The sequence below is a fragment of the Glycine max genome, chromosome 13 (genome assembly GCF_000004515.6).
Source record: "Glycine max cultivar Williams 82 chromosome 13, Glycine_max_v4.0, whole genome shotgun sequence".
Taxonomy (NCBI): domain Eukaryota; kingdom Viridiplantae; phylum Streptophyta; class Magnoliopsida; order Fabales; family Fabaceae; genus Glycine; species Glycine max.
In genome coordinates this window covers 26,376,891-26,401,094 of record NC_038249.2, presented here as the reverse complement: position 1 = coordinate 26,401,094, position 24,204 = coordinate 26,376,891, and the positions used below count along the sequence as shown (strand labels likewise).

The following is a 24,204-nucleotide window of genomic DNA, read 5'->3' as shown; positions in this document are numbered from 1 at the left end:
AATATATTATTTTTCATTAATTGTTTATAAACTTTCCGTTAAATTATTAAAGAAGTTTAGCTCAATTAATTGAACAGCGTGCATGAATTACTGTAAATTTTGATATATCTATGTTCAATGCCATGGATGAAAAAAAAAACTTCCTATTAAATTTAAGAATGTCATAATGGTTAGCACTTTAAGAATTTTGTTGATTTTTCCTTTTTTTTAGTTTTTAAAACAGGTTTCATATTTAGTATATTTAATTGCATTAATTGGTTTTAAATTTCCTCCTAAAATTTTAGGATAACAATTAGTATTGTAATGTATTCCTCAAAAAAAAGTATTATAATGTATTTGAGAATATTTAATGATTTTTTGTTCACATTTTACATTTATTAGTTTTGAACTTTATGCTAACTTTTTTATTATTATTATGGATGATATTTAGTTAAATTACTATAGTTAACAATAAATAGGAGCCATTCACCTTTGTATGATATATAATAAAATTTGGGATGCTTTCACTTTTTTGAATCAATGGTTTCCAGGATTTTCTTATAATGTTTGTGTGAATGATTGATAAGAAAAAATTGTTGAGGTATGAGATGAATAACAACTTTTAATAATTTTGATTAGATGCGAATAATTCTATATGATTTCCTCACCAATTATAAATTCTTTTTAATGATAAAAATATTCAGATGAGTTGTCTCAAGAACTCACCAATATATCATGACAGACCTTAAAATTCATATCCTTAGCACACTTACCTTACATAAATGCACCATTTTACCCTCATTAATGTCTATCCGTTGGGTGAGCCATTTCACACCAAGTAGAAAAGACAATACAATTTTTTATTATAAAAAAAAAAGGAAAGTTAAAACTAGGAAGCAGCAACTTTGAATGGAGTAGCATATACATTTTTATTTACTCGTGCAAATTGCAAACCAAACAACGACCTCACCCCTGTTGTGCTATGTCGTATACTACTATGCCTCTTGCGCTTTGACATTGCTTTCGTATTCTTTTGACGATGCTTTAGTTTTTTCCCTCTCTCTAGAAGAAAAACAACACAGCGAGCCAACATAGAAAATAGAATATTCACAAATCCCTTCATATAAATACAACACCGCCACCACAAAGAGAAAAAAAAAAAAAAAACTCCAAACAAACAACTTTTCTTTCTTTCTAATATTATTATGCCACAGGTGGATTTGGAAACGTTGGTTTCCGCCTGCGCCGGCGGTTGCTCCGACCAGAAAATCGCCTACGAGCCTCACGTCGACGACGGAGACCACCATCCGGACTCTCCGCCGGCGTCGTTCTGGCTCTCTGGCGACGCCGAGTACGACTGGTGGGACCGCAACGCCGTCTACCAGCGGAACGAATCGACGAAAGGAAACTCGATTGTTTCCTCAACGAACCTGAACGCTAACTCGAACAACAATTCTCAGCGATTCTCGAAGAATTTGAAGTCCAAAGCAGCGATAATCGGCTTGCCGAAGCCGCAGAAGGCATCCTTCGCTGACGCCAGCAGCCGCCGAAACCACCGGCCTCCGGGAAACGCCAGGCTGTTCCCGAAGCGGAGCGCGTCGGTCGGCGGAAAATTGGAAAACTCCGTCGCCGAACCGTCGTCGCCGAAGGTCTCGTGCATAGGGAGAGTGAGATCCAAGCGTGACAGAAATCGGAGACTACGAACTCGCCAGAGATCAATCTCCTCCACCGCCACCGCCACTACCGCTTCCACCTCCATCGCCGCCGCCGTCGTCACGAGGCAAAAATCGACGCGGAGCCAGCGGAAGAAAACCGGTTTCTTCGAAAGCGTTCGCGAGATTTTCAGGTCCGGTCGAAGAGGAAAACCGGTTCAGAAACCGGATCTTCCACAGGAGGATTCGTTGTCGTCGTCGAAGAAGAAGAAGAAAAGGAGTTTAGGTAAGAAAGCGTGGGGAAGCACCACTGGCAGCACAAGGAGCCGAAACGACGCGTCGTTTGAAGAATCGGTTTCGAGTGCAGCGGCTCCTCCCGGTTTGGGTTCGATGAACCGGTTTGCGTCTGGGAGAAGGTCTGAGTCGTGGGGAGTGGGTGACTATGAAATCCACATGTCGCATTAGGGATTTGTTTTTTATCCGTGCCGTGCAATTTCGGTGACGGCTATAGTGGGCCCTTGTGGTTAGAGGGGTGACGTGGCAGGTTGAACAACGGTATCTGTGACTGTTAAAAAAGTGAGTAAGTACTATTGCACTACTACTGTCGTGTGTATGTAAGGTTGATAAAATGCAGTTTTCTTTCGAAGCGTGGTTGAATTTGCTGCTTCCTATTTTTTCTTTCTTTTTTTCAGCGTTTTGTAGATATGATTCATGTGATTTTTTTGTGCTTTGTTTGTATTCTATTTTTTCTTTCCTTTTCCTTATAGAAAAAAATTGTAATATACAAGAAAGAAGATCGAGTATAAGGAAGAAAAAAAAAGTGAATCACGTTACAATTTTTTAACGATCATAATTAAAAGTCTTTGGTTCTTTGATTTATAGTTTAGGATTTATAATGTATTTTAAAAAGTTTTGGTCTCTTGCGTTGATTATAGGATTAATCTTTAGTTCAAAACTTAATCAAACTTATATATTCTTTGCTTCTTTTCAAGAATATTTTTATGAGCATTAAACTCTAATTTTATCTAACAAATGAGTTATACTTATGGAGTATTTAATATATATTTTGATGACTGTATTTGATAACAATTAATTGAATTGACTAAAGAAAACAATACTTTCATGTTGTATTAATGAAATGAATTGATTTTCTCGTGATCCTTTTAAACTTAAAAATTCTTTAACATATTAAATTTTTTATTTTATGTATTATAAAATAAAAAATCATACTATCAATAGAACAACAATCATTTTATGTATAATTTTATATAAATAATTATTATAAAATGAATAAACTTAAGAATTAGTTGAACTTTTCATTGGGAGGAGTGCGTTTAATGGTCAACAATTTAGTTTTTTTATATACAATAGTTATATTAAGGTTAGAACATGTGACTTATGCAAACTATATCTACCACTAGATCAATTCTGGCCAATTTAGTTTTTATTGTTTTATAAACAATTGGGATGTCTCATTTTTTTTTCATGCAAAGAGAGGTATCCAACTATAATACTAACGAGTTTATGACAAAGCATACACATTATTTTAACCAATTAAGTTAGAAGTCTTATGAGATATTTCAATTTTGTTTAAGTTAATTACTTATTCTAAAAAAATAAAAATTAAAAATCTTTTTAATTGCTAAAGCATTAAATGCCATACTTTCATTAAATTTTTAATTTTATTATTTTTGAAAAAAATACTTTCAAAACCCTATTAAATAGAACCTTATAATTAAAATAATAATCCAAAATGGTTGACTCTTAAGTAATACTTTTAATGGATTATCATGTTATTGGTGTAAATAAAATTGGACTTAAATCGTTAAAATATTTGATTCAAACCTTATTAAAAATGTAATTGAAAGGAAAAAAAATTAAAAATATACAATCAAATTTTCTAACAAAAATTAATCATTGTTAGAAAATTAATCATTAATAAAATTAATAAATGCTTCACACATATAACATATAACTAAAACAAAATTCACAATCGTTGACCCTACTTAAGGCATATATAGTGATGATCCAAAGTTCTAACAAACTTCAGATTATTTCGAAGGTCAACTCACGTGCTACTTATCAATTATTAATGAAATGTCATGATTTGGAATGTATGTTTTTTCCCCTCCTTTTATAGCTGTTTCGGGGAGTCTTGATATTTGTTATTATTAAAGTTTGTTTTGAAAGAATAATCTCGATTAAAAGTAAAAAAAATTGTAATTTTTTTGTTCTGTCTTGAAATTTTTATATTAAGTTTTATTATAAACTTGTGTTTAAGATAACGTTATTGAAAAATCAGTAATTTTTAAATCAACTCAACATAAAAATTAATTAATTAATTATACTTCAAAATTAAATTTATAAATATTGATCAAATTAAATGATGAAGGGCATGACCGGATTCATAGTCTATAAGCAAAACAATTAGTACTAGTATTATACATACCACTAATTAATTAATATTTTAGACTTTTGAGCAAAAATTAGTTAATGATTGCTCCGTATGAAAGTCCCAATTAATGAATTAATTACAGGTGATCTACTTAATTGTTTGGGATTATTATATCTTGTTAGGATGATATGTATCTCACCTTGGTAGTTAGAGGGAGAAAACTTGGCATCAAAAGAGATTCACCATCTAATTGTAATCAAGATAAATACATATAGTGCACTAAAAAAAAAAAAGATAACTACATATAGTTTATCACTATTAACCATATATATGCTTTTGTTTGATTATAGGATCCCTCGATTTGTTTCATAAAAGTACAAGGTTAAAGTTTTTTCTTTTCTATACCAAGTTGCTAGAAGACTTTTTTTTCTTTTGCCTAAAAAAGACTTAAATTTCACATATAATTAAGAAAAATATAAAAAAAATCTGTTTTAATGTGAAAAAATTATGTTATATATCTTTACTATGTTCACTAAAGAAAGTTGTTCATATAGTTACTTAATCTATCTTTATCTAATATATAATTAACATAGAACTTGAAATCATGGGATATGATATCTTGTTGAGGTACATCACATCAATCACTATAATATATTTCTCCTCAATATTGAAAATTAGTCAATTGTGCATTTAATTGAATTGATATCTTTCTCATTCAACTGATATTAATATTAGTTAGATTATGTCATTCGACTAAATAGTTTTATTGACTTTGTCCATAGTCTGTTTGGGCGTAAACTTCTCTAGAAACACTTTTAGAAGAAAAAAATAAGAAGAAAAAAATGAAATGAGTTTCTCTATTAGTTAAAATGAGTTTTCCATTAGTTAATTTGTAGATGTCACCTCATCTTTTAGAGAAATTATATTGGTGAGCTTCTAAAAATTAGCTTATGAAAAACTTATTTTTGTTTATAGAAAAGTTTATCTTATTTTTTTTCTTCTTATTTTCTTCTTTTAAAAGTGTTTTTAAAGAAACTTACCCGAACATACCTATGTATTCAACTAGACTAACTTTCACCTCATTCAGCGGACATGAAAGTTAGCAGAAATCCACCCCATTCTGCTGAATCCACGTACAACAGCTAAATTTTGTCACAAAATTTGGGTGTTAACACTATTTTATATTTTTAGTGGATGGAAAGCAAGATGTACCTATTATGCATCTTTTTATTCCTTATTTCCTCATATGTGGTCCTTTGTGGTTAGTGGTGTGGATGTTGGTCATGCATGATGGATATATGGTTGCCATGCATGTGTATATTAACGAGACATTTATTTTGTTTTCAATTGTTTTGTTTTGGCAGTAAGTGAATTAAATGCTATAGATACTTTTTGCATGTTAATTTGATTTTGAATCCTTTGTCTAAATAAATATATGGTCATATTATAAGATATAGGAATAAAGGTTAAGAGTAATAATATTTTAATATCCATATATTTTTAACACGCATCAACACTCTTCATTTTTTTCTCTTTCTTTTTATTACATCTTATCATCTATTTTATATATATATATATATATATATATATATATATATATATATATATATTTCATTTATTAGGTGTTGAATAATATGGTGGATGTCTATGTATTTATTTTCAAAGGTGAAAACATATACAAAACTAAAAATACTTTATTTTTAATAAAAGTTATTCGTTATGACCATTTAAATCTTCTTCGTATTAAAATGATCAATTGGATTAGAATCATATTTTGTACGTGGAAACAAATTTTGTATGTACAAAAATCCCACAATATATAGAAACACATTTGCTGAAACCTTTATCCATTTTTCTAACCTAAGAAATAGATCAAATTATAGTGAAAGAATGAGATGAAAAATATTATTTGATGTTTAAGTCATAAGACGAATAAGGCCCCTTAATGATTTTGGTTTGATTCAAATAAATACTAAGTTAAAAAAATTGTGACTAAAATGCTTATAGATGAAGGTGTTGCATCTGTGTCTAATGAATCAGACAATGACAAGCAAACGTCAATCTATAAGTATTTAAGATATAATTAATGCTTTGTTATTTGATCTTATGTGCATGCAATGTCTAAATATTCTCCATAGGATTTGTCAAACTAAAGGAAACAGAAATAGTCAAAGTTTAAACTTTCTCTCTACATAAAAAGTTGTGTCATGCAGTGTGCACATATTACTTTTGAGTAAAAGGTGATTTGACCTCTGAAGCCAATCTTGAAATAGTAATGTGTTTTATCATCTTGAAGTTATTGAAGGTTGACATGCATTTATTGCTACATTAAATACCCCAACAAACACTTATGATGGTCGAACAGACTCAAATTGAAGATTGTTTAAAGATAATAATTAATTCTTCCTAAAGCCTATAAATACTAGAAGAATTGAAGTTCTAAAGATACAACTCTTGAATGAAGCATCCTTACAAGCCCTCTAACTCTCTAAATTTGAATTTTCTTAAGTTGTAAAAGCTCTCAAAAACGCATTGTACATCTTGAGAGTGAAAAGACTGAGTGCTTAACTTGTAAATTCGTGTATGATTAGTCATAATTCTTTATCAAAGCCACTTTGGGGAGAGACATTAAATATTTCAATTTATATCCTAAACAAATTACCAAGTAATCACTAAGACCCCTTATGAGTTTGGATTGGGGAAAATCCCAACATTAGACACATGCATATTTGAGGATGTCTAATTGAAGCAAGGCCTTATAGGCCGCATGAAGAAAATCTAGACTTCAACACACTTAGTTTCTACTTTTTTGGTTACACTAAACGCTTTCGCATGTATAAGTTTTTCAGTCCCACTACAAGATTCTTCTTTAAGATGAGGAGTGCAAGATTCCTTGAGGAAATTGAGTTTGCAGGGAAAGAAAACATAAGAGGTGTTGTCTTTAATGAAGAACGTGTTATTCACAATGGACAAGTTTTTGTATGTACCATTGCTCAAGAAATAGAACTAGTAATTAATAACAATGTTATTCCTAACATCATTCAAGAACAAGAAAAAGTAAAAAAAAAAAAGAAAAAAACAAAGAAAAAACATGTAAAAAATGAAAAAACAAAAGGAAAAAAAATATACATTGTGTGACCTATTGAGTTCTCAAGGAGAGCTCATTAGGTCAAGAGAAGGGATCATTGTGCATAAAAGAGGAAAAAGAACTATGCATTAATGGCACAGAGAAGCAACACGGATCTCAAGGAAAAAAATGGACCAATTACGTCGTGCCATTTGGCAACACCATCAGAGTAGAAAGAGGGGTCACCAGGTAACCCCTCGTTCCCTCACTCTCTCACGTTTCCCTCTTCTCTCTTCATCTCCCATTCTTTTTTTCTTTTTATGATCTGTTGTTTCGTTCCTTTCTATCTCGCCGGTGGACACCTTGGTCCCCGACGAGGTTCCTGTGGATTGAATTGCTATTTTCTATTTGTTATTGCATTTTGTTTTGGGTTTTCCACACATTATGTAATCACTTTCGCTTCTTATTTCTTGTTTCGTTTGTGCCACTATGCCTCCTTTGCACCACCACTGTCGTCCTCGTCGTGCCGCCGCCGCCCTTGTGGCGGTCTTACATCACTAGGCCTTGCACCAGTGGCGCCTTTGTAGAGGTGCTACCCCCTTCTCGCGCTATTTTGGAGGTTAAGCACTTAGGGTTTTTCAACCCTGATACCTAATTACGGGTTAGGCCAGGTCACCCTTGACCTGGTTCCAACCCTAGCAAAAGAAAAAGAATATTTTTGTTTACACCACACTTTTAACATATACACATCCTTTTCTTTTGGGCCTAGCCCGTGCCTTTTAAGTCCGAAATAAAATAAAAACCGTTATGTACACCCCCGTTGTTTAACATATACACCTCCTTTTCTTTTGAGCCTAACCCGCTTCTTTTAAGTCTGAAATAAAATAAAACTCGTTATGCACATTCCCTTTTTTAACACATGCATCCTTTTTCGTTTTGGACCTAACCCGTTTTTGCGAAATCTGAAATAAAATAAATATTGATGGTTACACCCCCTCCTTTATATATGCACCCCTGCCACTTAGGTCAATGACCAGGCCTGCTATGTCAACACTCCATCAGGGTTGACTATGTCAAAAGTCAACCCTTTGACTTTGACAAAAAAAGAAAGACAAGAGAAACAAAAAAAAGAAAAGAAAAAAATAATTATAAATATTAGTAGATAACTCTTTATTTTATTTTATTTATTTATTGTCTCTATCATTTATTTTATTGCCTAGTTAGTTTAATTAATAATGTATTGTAAATATCTCGTTATTCATCTTATTTTTCCCACTTTTTAATCCTGCATCCTTAATTACTAAGTGTACTCCCTACTTCTATTTTATTCCTTTCTATTCTCATTCTATTTATTTGATTTCATAGCACTATGTCAATTATTTATTTATTTATTTATTTTTTCAAATCCACATTATTTTTTTAGTACACGCTTATGTTTTGTGCATCCTATGCTGAGTCTCCAACTTGTTTGATGGTGTTTCAATAACATGTGAATAAATTTTGTGAATATCATGTTAGGTATTCGACTTGCTTGAATTCATAAAGTTTACCACAAAACTGAAGTCTTTTCTAAAAAAGGTAAAATTCTCAAATAAATGATCACTCAATTCCCCTTTTTCATGTTTCACGCACTCCATGTTGGGTCTCTGACTTGCTTAGTGACATTTCAATAAAGTGTGAGTAAATTTTGTGAATGTCATGTTAAGTCTCTGACATGCTTGACTTCACAAAGTTCACCACAAAACCAAAATCTTTCAAAAAAAAAATCAACCCAACACACAAGCTCTTTTTCTACAAAGAACTACGTAAGTTTGACTTCCTCATTGCATTTGGAGATACGTAGGAGCAAGGGCAAAACCCTTGTCGACCTAAAAAAGAAAAAAAAATTAAAAAAAGAACATAAAACTTCTTCTTTTTTCTAAAAAAATTGTTTTTTTCCCTAAATAAACAAAAATATAACAAACATAATTCATGTTCTCAAGGGAAGATAATAATTAAAAAGTCATTTTATTTTTAGCACACTCGATTAAAGTCTGTTGTCTTCATGATGGGTGCGTGGGATGCTAACACCTTTCTCGTGCGTAAATGACTCATGAATCCTTTTTTTTTCCTCAAATCGTAGACCATTCCTTATCTTTTTGGTTTTTCCGACGTTTTCCTTAAATAAACGTTGATGGCGACTCCCCAAATTTTCCTTGTTTTGGGAAACAATTTATCTAATTTTATTTCGCTGTCCCATTGTGGCCCATGTTGCGACATAATGTTACTAGAAAACTTTGTTAAGGTGGTCCAAAGTTTGTGGTATGTAAACTATAGAAATTCATCTATAACTTTAAATAGGCTTCCCGTCAATAGTATTACATTTCATCAAGATTATCCGTTATGGTTTTGAGGCAAATATGGTCAATGATTGTGTATACCAGAAGTTCAATGAGAGTAAATTTGTCCTTTGGGTATTATATATTGATGACATTATGCTAGTCATGATATAGTCTTATTATCACAAAAAAGTTATACCAATACATTTCTGGATAGATTCATCATGAAAGATAGTGAACAAAAAGATATACTCGTTGCTAAAGAAGACAAGTTTAGTCTCAAATATTTCTCTATTTTTTATCTTGAAAAGGAAAGATGCAAAAGATTCCTTACAGTTGTGGGGAGTTTTACGTATGCGTAAGTCTGTTTTCGTCTTAACATAACATTTAGTGGGAGTCCTTGGAGAGATATATGAGTAATCTTGGTATGCAACTCTAGAAAGTAGTAAGACATATAATGCATTATTTGAAGAGAACAAAAAACTATATGCTTACATATTAGAAGCTTGAAAATTTAGAGGTCATTAGTTATTCTGACTTCAATTTTGCGGGATGCCCAAATAACAAACACTCCATATTAGGATACATCTTTAACCATGGTGATAAAGTTAATATCTTATTATAAGGCATCAAACCAAACTATATGACTTCTAAATTTTTTCACTAGCTTGCCTATTGTTTCCAACATTAAGAGGTCATTAAATATTTATTGTGACAATAACTCAACAATGTTATGCTCCAACACCAGTAAGAGTTAAACTAAGTCAAAGGTTATTTACAAAAATTATTTGGTTGTTAAAAAAGGAATTCAAAAAATAAAGATATTTATATAATGGTTGACACTTAAGATATTTTCATAAGCATCCTGCTTATATGGTGTTATTACTGTTGTTGTCTTGGTTTGATGGAAATCTTTATGTTCTATGTTTGGATTTAGATTTTATTTATATGATTTTCTATAAAAATAAAGATTATGTTTTATAAGTTTATTATTAAACTTGTTTATTCATGTGTAATATTTAAATTGTACTTAAGGACTTCATATTGATCTCATTAAGGTTAAAGTTAGACAAGATAGAAATTATAATGATTAATATCACATTGTATATAATTTTCATATTATTTATGCATATTGATCTATGTCATTGAGTGTATTTAGTACAGTTCAAAGTTTAGTTGGATAGCAAAAACTGAACCGAACTAAACTAAACAATTAAATAGTTCATAAAAAGTGAATTAAATTGTTTACATTTTGTATTTAGTAATTAGTTTTATACTAAAAATTGAACTTAACTGTTAACAGTGCAGTGCAGTTGAAAGAATAGTGAAATGTTTTCTCTTTTTGCTGAATTGTTTTGATAAATTAAAAATTCCAAAGTAAAATGAAAGTTGTTCCAAATTCGAGAACTAGATCACCAAAGGAAACTGGTTTCAGATGCTAAATTCCTTAGTCAGCTTGCAAAATTGATCATTTTTAGATGCACTTTTTTGTTTTTAGTTTTCACAATCTTTTCGGATATCAGAAGCATAAAAGAAAGTTGACACATGTCAGAAATAAGAAAAGAAGAATAATTGGGAGTTTGTGCTGTAACTCACAACAATGCCTTTTAAAGTGAACAACTTCTCCTTTTAGTTGAATTGGAAGTTTCGCACTTGTAGTGCCTGACTAAGGAACTTTGCACTTTCATGTTTCGTTTTGAACTGAAGAGACTCGTGAAAGTAAAACACACCCTTGATGCATTGTTGTCATATCGCGCTTGTTATTATGCTAATTAACATATTCTTACTTTTTTTTTTGCTTTAAATTAATCTTTTGTTAACAATTTAAAAAAAATAAAGTTTTTTATTAAAATTATAATTAAGTTTTAAAATAAAATATAATAATACAATTTGATTCCAATTGCTAAATTAACCGTATCAATACTCCAAATTAATTGGTACACGATAGAAATTCATATTTATTAACTGGTTGAATAAAAAACTAGCAACGCATGACTTGTAGTATATACGTGCTTGTTTTTCCACTCATTGCAATAAAAGTTTAAACAAATTATTACATAAAATTTTAAATAACTATTTTCTTTATGGGCAAGTAGATGCATGTTGGTTTAGAGTTTATACCTGTTTTCCTCCCTTTCCTCCTAATTTGGGGAGAAACACTTTCTGTGTAGAGCCCATAAATACAGGTTTTTTTTTATTTGTTTCGCTTTTAATGGAACCAAACAAAGGAAAATAGCATTTTTTTTCTTCTATTTTTCATTCTCTTTATTTTCATGTCAACCAAACAGTGTAAAAATACTATATACTTTTTACAAATGTTTTTAGACAATGTTTTTTTTAACAAGAAAAAAGAATATTAGACAATGTTTAACATTGCTACACAATTTCCCCTCATATGTGATAGATTAAGTTTGCCAAAACAAGGAGGGTTAAATAAATTTTTCATTCCTCAACTATTTCAGAATTCGTTTGTAGTTTTTGTAAAGAAAAAAAGTGTCCGTTTTTAATCCTTCATTTAAAGATTACTAATGTCTGAATAGTATAAAAGTATCTTGTTATCTGCCAATTATGCTCCTCTTTGTTGATCAATATTGATGGTTTATGCTAAAGCTAATACAAATTGAAGGGTAAAACAAAATATAGAAACGAAACATCTTATACAAATCGGTGCCTAGCTACTGCAAAATCAGATTATACTTTCCCCACTTGCATTAGAAGACATAAATTCCACTAGAAAAAGATGCAAATATGTCATCTTAATTATATATGTATGTTTTCAAGCACCGGAGTTCAGAGAATAGCACTCCGTGATATATAATTATTCAAGAGATAGGGTTCTGAAGGTAAGCATCACTTTTTATATGAACGGTTTTACTTAGGAGTATCATTTTTTAAAAAGTATAATATTTAATGCTAAAAATATAATTTTATTCTTGTTTTTAATAATAAAAAATATTGGTTAACTTCTTAACCATTACTCTTAAAATAATGACTAGGAAAATCATTATATTAAAAATATTTTGAAAATGAGTTTATATTTTAATAAAGTTTAAGGTAGAGAGATAGAAAAAAGAGAAAAAAGAAACTTGAATATTACTTTGTTGAGTTTTATATAGTTAAACTTGTAACTAATTTATAACTAACTAAACTAAATTGTAAGAAACTAAACTATAACTAACTTGTAACCAACTAAATTAACTTTTATCTTTAATACCCACCGTAAAAACACTTCCAGCTTGGAGAAGACAATACATCAATATCAAAGGAAATGAAAATAAAGTTAAAAAATTTAAAATATAGCTAAACATGCCGGAAATACATCGACCAAAACATAAACTTCTAAAAATCTTCGACCAACTTCAGCTTTCTCAATCTTCTTCCAAGAGTCCAAAGAAAGCATCAAAGCTTAACCATCAAGCGAAATCAACAACAAGACCATTTGGTAGAAGCTCAAATCATTATTAATCCATGAAATTATCAAAGCTTAACCACCAAGCAGAAACTATCTCTCAAAGTTTAACCACTTAGCAGAAGCAACAAGGCTTAACCATCAAGAGCAGAAGCAAAACAACAATTCAATGCTTAACCATCCATGTCAAAAGCTTAAACCTTAATCACCACGGACAGAAGCTTACATCAACAAAATAGAAGAATCACAAAATCTGTTTTCTATGAAAACTTTTCACAAATACTTTGTGAACCAACAATAACCAAGGCTTAACTACCCATAACAGAAGCTAACAAATGAACAATGCTTAACCACCACACATGACAGAAGCTAAAATCATCAAAACAAGCCAAACAATAAGCCAAAATCTTCATAAACATTTAATCAAACACCTTGTAGGCAAAAATTGGATAATGCTAGACATGAAAAAACTTACTCTAACCATGCAAATGAAAATTGTTTTTGTTCCTCTTCCACTTCCCACTAATATTCTTTATCTTCACAAAAATTGTTCTGGTTGCTCTTAACTTTGATACTCCAAGTATATGCCCATATGATTTATCTTGATCAGAAATGGTCAGGTGAGCAACACTTTGCTTGTTGACAAACTGTGGTAACCTCAACTTGGGATTTGTGTTGAGTTGGAAGTGACGGAAAGAAGAAGAGGAACAACCGATTATGACTACCATTGGTGATTGTAAGAGTCAACGCTAACACCTTTGATCTTTCATAAGTAAGAAAATGATGAGTGGTGAGTGTGTGTGAGAGAGAAAAAAAAAGGATGTATTTTCATTTGCTCTGATACCATGATAAAATTTAAGGTGGAGAGATAGAAAGAAGAGAAAAGAGAAACTTGAATATTACTTTGGATAATGCTCAAATGATCAAATCAATTTTTACATTAATACATTAAGTTTTATATAGTTAAACTTATAACTAATTCGTAACTAACTAAAATAAATAGTAACAAACTAAACTAATAACTAACTTGTAACTAACTAAACTAATATTTAACTAACTTGTAACCAACTAAACTAATTTTTATCTCTAATATATTTTAACAAATATTAAAAAAAAAGACATTAAGCAATCAAACAAATTATGTGACCATGTGTTAGTTTACCTTTGGCATGTTTATTTGTTTAGTGCGTGTTTATAAATGCTTTTTGGTCAAGGCCACAAATGAGCCTCCCCAAGATGGAAACGAAGAAGGGTTAGAAGGGAAACGCCATTTTCGAATCTCATGAGGTGTTTGAATGCTAAAGTTGAACTGGCCTTGTGTCAGATTAATGAGATTACTATCACACAAAAAATTTAACGAGATTATTGGAATCTGCCTCGTCGAATCCCTTGAGAATGAATACTATGAAAAAAGATAATATTTAATGGACATCCAAATTTCAAATACCAATTAAAAAGGAGAAATAATGAGTTTATAAAAAAAAATATGATGCAATAAAAAGTGAGAGATGAAGAGAAAAGAAAAGTATTAAATAAGTATATTAAAAAAGAGTATCCAAATATAGTTATAAAAAAAAAGTACCTCATATCCTCTCCTCCCCCATTATATATTATATTGGGGAAGTATGAAGACCTTAGAAAAATAATTGTCATTACAGTCTCAGTTACATTGCACATTGCGAATATTAAAATTATAAAAAAAAAAAAAAACTGCATATAGGGTATTAGTCCATCACCTAAACAAATCACCACAGTCCAAAATGTTAACATGTTCAAACATAGAGGTTAATCATTACAGTTGGTTCATCATCGATTGTCTAAGAAGTGAGTAACCTCAACTTAACTCATTTTTTGTGAACCAAAAAATATACAACCAATTCAACCCATGAGTTAGGTGGTTTAGTTCACAAGCTGACTCACCTTATTTTAAAAAAAAATAAAAAATACAAGAAAAGAATGTAAAAAAGTACAACATAAGTACCAATATCCAACAACAAACTCAAATATAATTTTTTTATTGACAAATATTAATTATTAATTGTTAGATATTTTTATTAGTGGAGAGGATTCTAATCCACAACTTCTCCCCCTCTCTCCTTCCTTCACCCCTAAATGAGTCTTATAACCCCTAACAAACTCAAATAATAGTAAAATAAAATTTCTTAATTACACTTTTCTGGTATCCCTACTTCTTTAATTTTTTAAATTGTTCCTCTATTTTGTTAACTTAACATCTAATAATTATTGGGAAAAAAAAACAAATGTTGACGCAATAGTACAGTGACACATTAGCATCTCCATTAAATATTGGGTGTTACATCAAATAAATGAATTAAAATTGCACAATTAAAATAATGTGATGATGAAATTTGTAAAAAAAAAATAAGGATAAAATTTAAAAAATTGCAAAAATAGGAAGACTAAAAGTGCACTTAATCTAAAGGAAAATAAAAATGAAATATCAAGAAAAATTAAAACCAAAGGAGGGTGAATAATAAATATAGAAATTTTAAATAATAAGCATAGGTTGACCAAACTCATTTGATTGAAACTCCCTTGTGGATTGGACCAAATCAATCCTTAAAAAAAAAGTAAATCAATTTTCTAACCGGTGAGTCAACTATTCATAAGTTGAAAATTACTTTGACACTTCTACCCAAATGACCAAGGATGTTAGGTTGAATGGACACATTTTCACACATTTTATGAGAAATAAAAATTTAATTTTTTTTATTCAACGGTCATTTGAAACCTCTCAACATTAAATCAAACGCACACTCTTTAGTAGCCTATAACCCTTTGCCATGCATTCCTACCACTCCTAACGTCAATAGTGTCATGTATGTATTTATGACACTATGATATATGCTAAAATTCATGCAAACTCGAGTGTTTCAGTCTCTTATGGCAAATATCCCAATCGCAGTCATTACAAACACATCCCAAAACTCAATCGCAGTCAATGTCAGGCTTATGGTACCATATCATTGATGTCATGTTTGGAAATTGAACTGACAACCACAGTTAAAAACCATATTTGAATGTCAATCCAAAAAACGGAACCTTTTGTAGCAATAACAATCTGAAATTCTTTTATAAAGGATATTTACTCCTTTTGTAACATCAAATTATAAATTGACTTAAATAATTATCACCTTAAAAATCATACCTGTCATAGTTTTAATTGATTACTACTATATATTTTTTTTACACTGACATTGTATAGAAATTTAACTCTTAATATACGGGCATGAAAAATTATGATCCTGAACGAATATCCGGCTTATAACAGCCTATGCATACGCAGCTAATAACCCACTAGCATAATAACATCAATCTTCGTAGATTTACACTAGCGTGCCAACAAAAATTATATATTTTACCCAATCATATGGTTAATAGAAATGCCATACGCATCTTGAAGGTTCATCGACTAGACAATACCATCAGCATCTTCTGAACTGCCTCCTGAAGGGGAATGAAAAATGTTCAACGCAACCAAAATCTGGAATAAGCTTAAAGGATATATCACATTCCATGTGTTACTAATAAACTTAGTATCAGCTAAGTACAAGAAAATTCCAACTGGGTCCCTCGGTGCCATGCAGTATATCTGTGTATTCTGGGGTTAAACCAGTCAAAGTTGAACACTATAGAGGTTATTCATCTTACGTTATTGACAGCTTCAACAATCAGAAACACGGATTAATTTTTTGTTTTAACCCCAAGCATCCTATCTCAAAAGCAGCCTGTTAATCAATTTGATATCCGCATCTGAAATCTCTCATATTCTCAACCCTTCTGCGCACAATGTGCTTCAGGTATGGTGCACACAGAAGGTATCGAACTCCGCCTTTTACTGCTGCTGTTCATAAATCTGCATATAAGTTTCTGAAAGTGCAACCAAATGAGGAAGTGTTTCAGAGACGTGCAAATCCTGCATCTCGTACCTAAAAAAACAAGGTATTAGCCCTCATCATTGTTAAACATCCATACATCCATTCAGATTGATGCATTTTTTTTTTTATCTTACAAAGAATTAGAACTTACCATAGTTCTTCTGATTTGCGTTGCACAAATACCCTATAGAATCCTTCACCAGGTTTGCCATCATGAACAACATTAGCAATCAAATCATATTTAGTTCGCAATTTCTCATTTTCTTTTGGTGTTGGCAAGGGAATGTAATCCTTCAACTCCAGGTTCTTCACAGGAAAGTTGACTGAAGCAAATAAAGAATGGTTTAGGGTGAAGTTAGAAGTATGCAGATGTCAGCTTGAATAAATTACAGAAGATTGCAACAGAAATTCTTACCTAACGTAGGATTCTTTTCAACAAAAAAATTATTTTTAGTAAACCGGCGCATATGAAGAATCATATACTTGGGCAATCTGGTAACACGATACTGCATCCTTGCTATATGAGGACGGACCACCTCCGTGACAGTTTCACCATCAAACTTCTTTAGTATGTTAAAAAGTGGAACCTGGATAGAAAATCAAGCTTTATCAGCAGGCAAGTAGAAAAGGAAAGACAACTTCAAAATAAAAGGCTAAACTAACATCAGGCCGTGAAAAATGAAAAACAAAACTCAAGTTCATAAGTGGAAGGAAATGCAAACTGAACAGAATATCATTGCTTTAAGAGGAATTATACATTTTTACTTGCAAGCTTTTACATCAGGGCATTCAAATAAAAGATAATTGAGACTAAACTAAAATGTCAAGGGGGTATGGTATAATAACTACAAGTGTGCATTTTAAATTCATAAATCTTGACCAATTAGAATGTAAACTCCACAGAAGAGATAGCACTGGTATGGAGGGGGGGTGTTCAAGTTTTCAACTATAAAGGTATTACTTTAAGTCATGGACCAAAAAAAGTCTTTGCTCAAGGTCAAATGTTCTCTTTTAACTACGAATTTTCTTCTATCCAATTATTGTGTGAAATTAGACAATTTTTTTCCAAGACAAATACAAATAGTGAGTAATGCAGAAAACATGGGAAAATAATCATTGTAATGCTTTAGAATTTAGATTGTCATTCATGTCTTCTAAAAATATGCACTGTATGAAACAAAATATATTAGCATATAGGCAAGATAGTAAATAGCAGCCATGCAGTCCATGTAGCATGCTAAACAATCAGATTCAATAGACATGCTGAGAAAACAAGATAAATTCACAACAAAGGATGTATGACATAAGCATAATCAGTCAAATCAATCTCACAAGCTATTTTCTTTGCTTTTAAATAGTGGTTTATTAGTGACAATAGGTTACCAGTAGTGGTGTCAAAACATCCTTCCAAACAATCATATCCACAATTTTCTTATTTTTACAAGTCTCTTGGATATAACAATAACAGCCAAAAATAACAAGATTCAAACTTCAAAGTAAATTATCTAATCATCAACTACAATATCGCATATGCAACAAGCACAGTAGCATTGAGTAGAGTAGTACCTGTGGTATTATATTTTTTTCCATCACATCCTTGAAAAGAGGAGGTGGTGGCAAGTCCAACCCTAACATTAGAAATGGCATTTTTGAAGTTTCTTTGACAAATGCATATCGCTCATTCACCCCATCTGAAAGTTTCTCAGCATTGTTTTCTTTCTTATCAGAGATCACTTTGTTAGGAATCTCTTTCACAACCTCAAGTTCACCCTGTAAGCACAATAAAAACAACAAACACAACTTAAGTGGATAGTTCCAGCCAGCAACATGTTGACCAAAAGAAAAGAAAATTACAGCAGATAAAAAGAACCTGAAAACACTCATATATTATGCTTGTATTCTTCTTTGAAGTCTTAAGATCTGCATGTAGCGTATTAAGTAGCCATGACATGAACTCTACTGGATCAGATTGTGCACCTATCCGAAACCTTTTTTTACTGGCTTTCATCACTGCTTGTAGAAACTCGTGTGGGCTGACCTGTTGACATGCATATTGAAAGACAAGTCACCATCAAATTATAATAATTTATAATAATATTATATACAATGAATTATCAGAAACAAACCTGTCCTTTAAAGTTCCGTGTATGCCAGATTTTCCTAGTGAGTTCACCAAATCGATGAACAAGTGGAGATTTGCAGTGTTGATAATTTTCAGGGATAAGAAAAAAATTCCTCAAGGGGGTAACTCTCATTAAGGATTGAATTGTTACATTCACAAAATCAGTCTCCTTGATATTATTAAGTCCCACCTGAAAATCACAATACAATTGTAGGCCCCTAATAGCCTTTCCAAAATATCAAAAATCGAAATTTCATTTCTATAAGCATGAAAAATATACCATTCCAGGAAGGTAACTAGAACCATCAAGAGCCCTAGACCACTGCTTATTTTTGTCAAGTTGTTCAACTTCTTTTGCAGCGAATCTGCAGATAGAGAACCACATGAATGAACTTAGATCATGTATATTAGTAGTTTAACAGTTAAAGAATTCAAGGTAACAACAGCATAAAGAGAACAGAGAATCATAAATGATAAAGACGATGATGACAAATTAATTAATGGGACAGATTTAAATATTTCAATGTGATTCTTAATTAAAGAGAAATTGAAGCTTTATCTTTTATGGTGACTTCAAGTGACTGGTGAACATCAACTAACAAGCATGTTGCAAGCAGTTTGGCAAATCCACGGGAAGAAAATAGAAGATAAATTATTACAACAGGCATCTTACAAAGATGCTTACTAGGTAACTGAATTTATTGAGAAATAATTATGACATAATGCAAAGCCCAAACCCATCACCTATAAACAAAGAGTCCTTGTTTAATTAGTTTATAATGAGGAGAAAGATATCAACATTAGTGAGATAATAAACAATCATAAAAATAATTATTCCTCATGCCACCGCGAAAACACCTTTTTAGGGTACACAGAAGGAGATTCCCAGGTTGGCCTGAACAGCAGGGCTGCTGTGGTAAACCCCTACCTACCAGTAAGAGGCATTGTCCGGGAATTGTTCTAGTTTAGGACTCACCAATGATCTTACCATAGAATGGATGGGGATATGTTCAACACCAGTGAGGATCGAATCTCATACATCATACCTATCCACAGAGAGTCCAAGCCAAGGCTCAAGCCTTAGAAACTCAAACTTTGTGTAGGCAGATAGATGACCGGTTCAACCACAACCCTCAGTGGAAACACTTACTTGATTTTGGAAGGTCCATAGCATGAAATTTGAGCTTCCAGAATGGATAAGAATCATTTTTCTAAGGGGATACAAATGGAAAAAACTCTCAAACCATCCAACAACAGGTGGCATACATTGGACAAAAAATGCTAATATCAACGTTGTTACCAGCCAATGGCTGATGACCATAGAAACAGAAATATGTTGCTAAAAAATTGTCTGCAGCAAGCACAGCCAAATTAAAAAAAGTTAAAAAACAATAGACCAACCTTGGATTTAAGACATTTCGAATGTCATCTAATGAAGGATCATTAATTTCATAACCATCAGGAAGACAGTAGACTTTTTCAGTGCGGAGATTGATATAGACGTGATGTCCTGCTTCCAGACTATGTGTATATGCATGAGACTTCTTTCCTCTCCCTTGGTAATACTTCCCACAAACCAAACATGCATACACATTTAAATTCGAGAGGGAGACAGAACAGAATTTTTCAAAGTCAAAATCCAAAACCTGCACACAACATCATCAAAATTAAATATGCATAAAAAAGCAGCAAAATTATTCTCAACAATGTATAAGATAAGTCAAATACCTGTCTATTAACAGTATCGAGATAAGGACAGTCCTTCCGAACCTCAACCTGGCGATTTCTTCCACTAAATTGTTCATGTGAATCATCTTCTTCATCACTATCATCAGCCTCTCCATATTTCTTATGCCCATTATGCTGGGACCCATCATTCCTCCTCTCATTTATAGAACCCCTTTCCCTTCTAACATAATCTTCCTCCTCATCAATGTCAGCATAATTATTGGCCAACCCAGAAAGAGGATTTGCAATGGACACAGGAGGAGGAGAGGGGGAAGAATCCTCATCCAGCCTCTGCCTTTTCGACTCATTATCAACCCCTTCATCCTCTACTCTATCACTCGCTTCCCTTTCCCTTTTCGATGCCATGTTCTCTCCTAAAGAACTTTTAAATCAATAGCAGAAAAAAAAATTAAGATAAAGAATAAATTAAGACATTAAACTTCAAATTCAAATTACCTACAAATTTAAACACTAACAGAAAGAAAGAAAAATGTCAGACAGGTGGACAGAAAGACAAGAAAAAGGCAAGTTTTCCTTTATCTAAAAAAAGGGCCTAAATGAGACAGTGAAAGAAGCTAAAAATGCTGTGGCAACAAGCACATGAATAGTATTCTAAAAAATGCAGATAATTGAGATTATGAAGTGTATGATATCTGGTCGTTAACACTAACTACGATTAGGGTTGTGGGCATATTTAAAACATGAAAAATTTAAATAAATCATTTATGCAATAAGAATATTGATAAAAAAAAATACTAATTGACTATTTTTCAGTGTATTATTATTATTGGATAAATGTATGTGAGACCTACTAAATTATGTGTCTCACTTCTATTAGTAAAATTTATGAAATTTTTTTTTGTAAAATATATGATATTTGCATTTTTTTATAACTAATTTTAAGAACTTGTAGCTCATTTGGTGTAAGCTATGATTCTAGGTTGATTGAATTGAAACAATGATGATAGATGGAAAATTGTCTAGGTTAACCATATCCTCCTTTTATGCCACATATCCCCTTGTGTTAAGTGTACTATATAACCCCAACTGTATATGATAGAAATATGGTATCTTAAAGGAAAGAATAAGGTATATCTCCTCTCCCTTGAATACAATGCCTAACTTGTAGAACTTCAAGGGTCTGTACCTCACTACCACCCAACACCCAAAGACCACAATTCTCTAAAAAATGACAAGATTCTCTCTCTCCACCTCCCCTCTTACTTATAGGCAACATGCCTCAGTTATTTCTTTAACCAACTAACCTAACTAACTAATTAATTAATGGGTATCTAACAGTATATGTTTAGCCAACAAGGAAAATTCTAAAACTGATGCAATTTGATCGTGTGTTGAGTAAATTGTTTCTAACCTTGTGCCAATTTCAAATAAAACACAAAAATAGTACGACTGTTTAGAATAAAGTACTACTGGACCAGGATCCTCTATAGTTACGAAACAACTGCACTTCTTATAGCTCAGCAAATCCCAACCATTCCTACAGGTCAAAATATAGATCCAGTCCTATTCCTCCCCATTATTTAATTAAGATGTAAAGCAAAAACACTTGTAATCAAGAAAGATACTTAAAGTTAAACATAAATAAAGGAACTATAAGAACTCCAAAAAGTCCAAACAATGATGACTACATTAAATCTTGCATAAGATTTTTAAGAGAACATATAGATATTAGATTACAACACTCAACACATTAGTCTTGGTCCACACTCATTCTCCGACATATTTCTCCTTTTTAAGCCAATTTAAACAACTACTCTGATTTACTACTTTACTCTGAATTTACAGCTTGAATGCTTCACACCAGAGAAAAGTAATTATATTTTTTTTCCTATTAATTTTCCTAGGTGGTTGTTTTCTTCACCTAGTGCCAGTTATCACACTGTTTGATGATACAAAAATAGTTAAGTCAAGCAGCATATTGAAAACAAGATAGCTTACGGGGAGACTAAATATCTGTATTAATCTCAAATGCAATAAACATGGAGTTTGTGTTCAAGCAATGCTTCTTTTCTTCATTAGAGTCAAAGATAGCGAAATCTTGAGTTTTTTTATTGGACTGCATTGGGTTGGGATTGGTTTATATATATCTATATCCTTTACCAAAGAATCTGAAATACACTGAGGAATACATTAATCCTATGTGCTCCTTGTTTAAGGACGTGGAAATTTACTCTGTATGGAACCTAATTACACATACAACGAGTACATATGCATATTAATGCTCAAAACTGAAAAGTCACTCTTTTCAGCACATAAGTATATACGGGACATAAAATTGTCTATGTTCAGAATCTTCACTTTTTATGGTTTTGAACAATCCTTGAAATTGCCTAAGTGTGACATGACACAATAAGGAGAAAGAAAAGTCTGGATTCAACAACCATATCACTTTAATATGCCATTCATGCATTCCATCGAGCATTTGATAGACAAAAATAAAAAAAAATAAAAAAAAACTTAGGTATTTCGAAATAAATCATGTTCACAGGCTCTACGAATCTATCCAACAGCAACTAAGCAGTGACTCAATAATTCGCACTATAGCTCGAAACAGAAACAGAAACAGCACAATGACAGAATGCAACGAAACAAATAGTGGTAGTAAAAATCCTTACAAGAAATTAAGGGGAAAATTTTTGCCACGCGTCACAGAGAAGGGGAAATTCGAGAATGCGGTGAATTGAAGCAAAAGGCGATAGGGTTTGAGGCCAATTGGTTGTACTCGTCGGAGAAGTTCCAACTCAAGTTCGTTTACGTTTGCGAGCTTAGCCGGCGACGGATGTGTGAAAGTGTTTTTGCCCTTTTGATGCTGTGGAAGGCGATAGAAATAACAAGTTATTTGCGATAATGGGCCTGTGGGCCAATTATGACCATTTTTTTCTACATCTCTTTGGGGAATTACTATTCCCAATTCCAATTTTCCAATTTACACTCCTCATGCTTTAAAGAATTATTCCAAAAATGCCTTTTAACTAAAATATGTTTTGATTGTATTGAATGAATTGGGATGACAATGGGTAGGGTAACGAAAATATTCTTTACATCTATTGATGTCAACCTTAAGGAGAAGATTTTCAATATGAGTGAAAAGTGCATATTAAATGTGTGTTATACCCATGGTATAATAATTAATAAAAAAAATTACTATGCAAAATATTGTATCACGCAAGACAACAACTGTCAACATTAAAATATTTAATAGGATATTATTTTTTGTAAATAAATGAGATTATTGACTGTTTTCTAATAAATAAAAAATTGTTTGTTATAATTAGAGATTCGTTAACAATTTTAATTAATTTGATTTATATTCTCTTTAACTTCTAATTAATCAAAATTATAATAAGAAACTTTTTAATAATATCATCTTTTGGCAAGAAATGCTATCAATGTGTTACATCTCTTGGCAATTACATTTACAAGAGGAAATGAAGGAGCATATCATAAAGATTGACTTAAAAACCCTCAAAAGCCTTTCCCTGTCATAGCATCACTTACTGAAGAGCATATGTTGCCCAGGTACTCTATGATCTCTGCACTTTCAAACATTTATATCTTAGTGTTTGAATCTTCCAAAAAAAAGCCAAAAAGGTGCCAGTAAATCATAACCATAA

General features: G+C 31.7%; 2 protein-coding genes across 3 annotated transcripts; one reads left to right on the top strand and one right to left on the bottom strand.

Moving 5' to 3' along the window:
• Nucleotides 1-823: 823 nt before the first annotated feature.
• LOC100795534 (uncharacterized) lies at nt 824-2,288 on the top strand. The gene has a single exon (XM_003542561.5). It carries the CDS (start codon nt 1,185-1,187, stop codon nt 2,094-2,096), a length of 912 nt encoding a protein of 303 aa, XP_003542609.1. The 5' UTR covers nt 824-1,184; the 3' UTR covers nt 2,097-2,288.
• Nucleotides 2,289-16,331: 14,043 nt separating this feature from the next.
• Nucleotides 16,332-23,399, bottom strand: LOC100792529 (U4/U6.U5 tri-snRNP-associated protein 2). 2 transcript variants are annotated; one of them, XM_003541416.5, is made up of 10 exons: nt 23,206-23,399; nt 20,570-20,951; nt 20,243-20,487; nt 19,122-19,206; nt 18,846-19,031; nt 18,590-18,757; nt 18,286-18,489; nt 17,135-17,306; nt 16,871-17,042; nt 16,332-16,770 (listed from the first exon to the last, which is right to left on the bottom strand). In XM_003541416.5, exons 2-10 carry the CDS (start codon nt 20,933-20,935, stop codon nt 16,677-16,679), a joined length of 1,692 nt encoding a protein of 563 aa, XP_003541464.1. In that variant the 5' UTR covers nt 20,936-20,951; nt 23,206-23,399; the 3' UTR covers nt 16,332-16,676. The 2 variants fall into 2 exon arrangements, with proteins under 2 accessions (XP_003541464.1, XP_006594221.1); XM_006594158.4 differs by having other exon boundaries at nt 20,570-20,943.
• Between the last annotated feature and the right edge of the window lie 805 nt (nt 23,400-24,204).